Source organism: Myotis brandtii, unplaced genomic scaffold, assembly GCF_000412655.1.
Source record: "Myotis brandtii unplaced genomic scaffold, ASM41265v1 scaffold53, whole genome shotgun sequence".
NCBI classification, from domain to species: Eukaryota; Metazoa; Chordata; class Mammalia; order Chiroptera; family Vespertilionidae; genus Myotis; species Myotis brandtii.
This window is the reverse complement of record NW_005369942.1, coordinates 1,038,911-1,043,832: the sequence shown is the minus strand read 5'-3', so window position 1 is coordinate 1,043,832 and position 4,922 is coordinate 1,038,911. Positions and strand designations below refer to the sequence as shown.

The window sequence follows — 4,922 nt, the reverse complement described above, 5'->3', positions numbered from 1 at the left end:
TCTCGCCCACGTCCCCACTTCACCCCGTTTGCCACCCGGAGCGGCACGAGTGCAGCACGCACCCGAGCGCAGGTGCTCGCGTGTGGCCGCATCGCACCAGAGCGCGGGCTTCCCAGATCCAGGGGGTGCCGTCCAGCCCGATTCCTCCTTCCTGCGGATTGCGGCTCCCACCCCGGCGCGCCCAGTCCCCACCCTCCTCGGGACCGCCGGGCGTCTCCGCGATTCGGAAATCCAGCGAGTGCGAGCGGCTGACGGCTCTGCATCAGGCAGGAAACCGGCCGCACGGAGGGTCCGCTGTGTCCTCCTCGCGGTGCGGTCGTGGAAAGGGACCTGACGTGGAAGGACCCCCGCCCGGCGCGCTTCCTTCTTGCGCCTCCCGCCCTGGGTGGGGGATGTCTCCAGCTGTCATCCTGCTCTCCGAGGGGCAACCATTCCACAGATTCGGGCTCTTCAAGTGCAGAAAACCACGGGGCACCCGGTTCCCGGCCCAGACATTCGCCGTGGCGTTGTCTCTTACAGGTGGCAGAGAGGGCGACTGTAAATAGCTGGTTAAGTGGATGCGAATGTACACAGTGTGCCGTGGAAGGACCGGGTGCTGCCCTGGGCATCTGCCAAGAACAGCTCCTGCACAGCGGAGGGGCGCGAGAGCGCACGGACAGTTGTTCCATTCTGTCTTCTGAACAGGAGACTTCAAAGTCCTTCCAGCACGCGGGAGGCCGCGCCTGGCTTTTGCGCTCTGTGCTTAAATGCCAGGTATTTTTTTATCGAGTACTGTGGGTTTCTCCTTAAATTCAGTTTTCCTCTGTGAAAAAGAGAACAAATGTTCGGGACATTTGTCCCATATACTGCCAGGAATTCCAACCCCTTTTGACCGTTTTAGAAAGACAGGGAGTTAGACGGGTTCTGGTGCCAGCCCGAATTCCTCCCCCAGGAAAAGAGGCTCGGGCTACAGTACTGGGATAAGGTCCCCTCTGGCTTGAGCTAGACCACTTGGAGGTCCCCAAGCTTAGGCTAGACCCCTCCCCCCACCCAGGGCCTCTAAGTTAGTCTACACCTCTCTGAACTCTTGTGGCTTAAGTTGCACCTCCTTTAAGTCCTCCAGAACAGATACCTGGGCACCAAAGCTACACAGAGAAGGTGCTGCTGAGGTGAGAGAAGAAAGAGCCACTCAGGTTACATCGTTTTCAAATAGGAACCACAGAAAGAGGGTTTTAGTTCAGATTTTTAAAAGGAGCCAGCATGTATTGAGCTTGGTTCCTCACTGGTTTTGAGTTATATTTTTTCTTATTTCCCCTTTTAAACATACCATCTCCTACCTTATATATTACACCGATATACAAACACACACCAGACATGCATCTTCTTTCCCTGTTTCCAGTTTACTTTTTGGGGAAAAAAGGAAATTATTTGAAAGCTAAAAGGAAGCAAAAATAATGTATTCCTTTACTAAAAGGGGGCTGAGACAGGGGCAATGTAGGTTGGAAGAAATCTCCCTTCAAAACACACAGGTGAACCACAGAGACGCAAGTTCATGGGGGGTGGGTGTGTGGGGTGGGGGCAGGAATCATGTCACAGTGTCCTGCTCCTATCTGTGGGTTCAGAGGAGGATGCCCAGCCGCACCCTCGGTGCCATAGGATTTGCAGCCTGTACTGCACAGCCAGACTGCCAAGGGCTTCCTTGAGAACACAGGGAGCCTTGCACACAGCGGGCGTCACTGAAGCGGGCCTCCTCTGGACCTGTCAGGGGTGGGTTCTTGCCAGGTCGGGCAGTGAGGGGACTGAAGGCTCCCTGAGAACCTTCGTCAGATTATGCCCACAAGGCAGGCAGCAGCCAGGACGCAGGCCTGCTTGCCTTCAGCCACCATTCATTCCTGCCGGCTCTGGGCCCCAAATGACTGTAAAACGTTTTTAGGACCCCCTGAAGATACATTTGCATTTTTGCAAATCATGTTGGGTATGTTTTCAATGCCTTTCTCTAGATGGGCTGATTCTTAGTTAAAGCCCCAGAACCCAACACAGTGCCTGGTGCAGAAGGAAGGTGAAGCGCTGCTGGTGGTGATGTTGCAGACAGGAATATTGCTTCCTATCCACAGCGCCGAGTCCCGCTCACAGACGTGCTTTGTTTTAGCTCAAGTCGGAAGAGCGTTTTTTTGAGCTGTTCCACTTTCCCACATCGACTGGCCCCAAAGCGGCTTCCATCGCATTCTTTCCCACAGTTTTCTTCATTGAGAGCTCATTTTATAAACCCTCTTCCCACTTGGCTTCCCGCCATTCTCCTCTGTCCACTCTGTCCCCACCAACGTGGCCATGGGCTAGAAAATCAATAAAGCTCTTAATCACAGGGGGTGGATGTCGCTGCCGCAGGGCCAGAGCCGAGCTCCTCACTCAGCAGGTCAGTGCGCCGAGCCAGCCTCCCTGGGAGGAGCGGCTGCACTGCCAGGCCCCCGGGTGGGACTTGTTCCACATCACACTAAGCGGCTGTGGTATGCTTCCCCTGCATCCCAGGATATATTCCTCTTAGAAACGTAAGTCCCTCTTCCACTGCAGCAAGCAGTCAAAATACTGAGTTTTTTCATTCATTTTTACCACCCATGTCATTCCCCAGGAGAAGGCTGGGGCTTACTTATAAGACTGATAAGAATGTTTTTGCAATAAATATTTTTATAGGCATCTTGGATTTTATACACCTTCCTACATTTAGGAGAAAAGATTGGCAATTCACTACTATGTGTACTGGCAAATTAAGGGAGACCTCGTGGCTGTGGAACTTGTGTGGAATTCGCTAGTGCTGCTGTCCTCGGACCCCTCATCCCAGCCAGCTGATAGGGGCCGGAGGGGCCCAGGTGGTCTTCTGAGTCCCCAAGCCCAGGGAAGGTGTCCCATGGATCTATGGCTGAAGCCTCCGGCCTGCTTTGTTTGTTTACAATGATGGCAGAAGACAAGGACAGGATGAAGAAACTCTTAAATAATCATCAAAGCTCATTTTGGCACTGCTCATACCTCAACAAGATCTTTTCCCACCAAATTCACCAATTTGATTGTGTTTACATCCTGTTTGTTTTGGTTCCCCCAAGAATGAGCCATGCAACTGGCCAATGAAGCTCTCTGGACCTTAGTTTTCCCATCTGGAAGCGAGGAGGTTGGGCGACAAACATTCTAAGTGCACACCTCCTCTGTCCACCATCCCTGGGGAAAGGCCAAACAGAGCGTGGAGAGCCCCAGGGACAAGTCCCAGAGTCATCTCAACTTAGTGGCACTGAGATCTGGGCATGAGGGAGGGACCTGTATCTTACTTAGAGGCATGGGCCTTTCAGAAGAACCAAGGTCCTTGGATTCTGAAGCACCGAGTCACAGATCAAGTGGCTAACTGTGTTGGTGACAACTGCAGAAGCTGGAGGGGGGGCCGGAGAGGAGCAGTGAAGAGCAGGCTGTGGGGAGATGTGGATGAAAGGAAAGCCTTTATAGCATACAGAGCACAGTGAAGAGCAACCTGGAACATCAAGGGCACCAAATAAAGGTCTGGGAGCAAAGGAAGAAATGGAGAAAATGCATTCTGCTGGAAATAGACATGCCTGCAGCGGTGACGAGGACTCAGGAATTCAGGGTGACCTGATTTGATTACAACAACAGACAGTGCAGGAGAGAAAGGGAAGAATAGCCTGACCGGAGGAAGTGAATGAAATAATAGAGAAGACATCATAGTTACCATGGCATTAAAACACCTCATGCCACATTAAGCTTCTTTTTTCTCGATTCTTGTTCTTGCAACATGTTAATGTCATTGCAGTCTACCCAGTAAACTAAATTTAGCTCCTTTGGGGGCATGGAGGGAAGGAAGACGCAGATCTCCCTGTCTGGGTCCACGCGGGCACTTATTCTTCCTCTGAAGTGTGTCTGGTTCTTTGGTCTTGGCATTATGAGATATAAAAACCTTTGCTAGGCTGGGGTCTGATGAAACTGCTGGGAGATGTAATTTGAAAAAATAAAAAAAGAACAATTGGAAATGATTTTTAAAGAGGCAACTGCTTTAGAAATTACTTCTGAAAAATCAATAGGATGCAGATATTTGAAAAATACAATGACCATCAAAATAAAATGTGATTTTTAAGTATTCTTAAAAAAAAATTTTTTTTTTTTTGCTTTAAAAAAATATTTCACTGGGCTATAATTAAGATTACTGCAATTGGTCAAATGCAAATGCTAACGTTGCAGAGGGTGGGTACACTGTGTATTCTTTTGATATTTCTATACAGAAAGTGATGTCCAGCTGATTTACCACAAATGTCACCACATTCATCAAGGCCTAGATCAGTGATGGCGAACCTATGACATGCGTGTCAGAGGTGACACGCGAACTCATTTTTTTGGTTGATTTTTCTTTGTTAAATGGCATTTAAATATATAAAATAAATATCAAAAATATGTCTTTGTTTTACTATGGTTGCAAATATCAAAAAATTTCTATATGTGACACGGCACCAGAATTAAGTTAGGGTTTTTCAAAATGCTGACATGCCGAGCTCAAAAGGTTCGCCATCACTGGCCTAGATCTTGATCTTCTTCAAGTGTACTCACATTAACCAGGTCCCAGAGACTGATGAACATACCTGAATTATGACCAGCATACCAGAATACATGTTGTCATGGCAAGCACAGTCTCTCTTTGTAGTAAATGTACTCAGGAGGACAGATTCCATCCAGATGTTTTCTTAGTTAGCCTGGAGTTAGAATAAATGAAATTAGTTGTGTGGGCCACAAGAGAAATACTCCTGATACAATGTCCTAAAAGAATAAGGCTGCCCACCCACCCCACCCAACCCTGCTTAGATGGCCCTGTCTGCTTCTGAGACTTTGGGCTTCTTTCTTTTTTACATGTTCTAGTCTCTTCAAACTGGTTTCTCCACATGGCATCCTATATAGCC

The 4,922-nt window shown here is 49.0% G+C and overlaps 1 protein-coding gene across 1 annotated transcript in view; it reads right to left on the bottom strand.

Moving 5' to 3' along the window:
- Positions 1–4,637, bottom strand: part of SETD7 (SET domain containing (lysine methyltransferase) 7) — a 52,073-nt gene extending 47,436 nt beyond the window's left edge. The window contains exons 1-2 of the mRNA XM_014548950.1: positions 4,608–4,637; positions 63–402 (exon numbers count right to left, since the gene is read on the bottom strand). Coding sequence (XP_014404436.1) covers positions 63–402; positions 4,608–4,637 — 370 coding nt within the window. The remainder of the gene's footprint in view (positions 1–62; positions 403–4,607) is intronic.
- Positions 4,638–4,922: the final 285 nt, after the last annotated feature.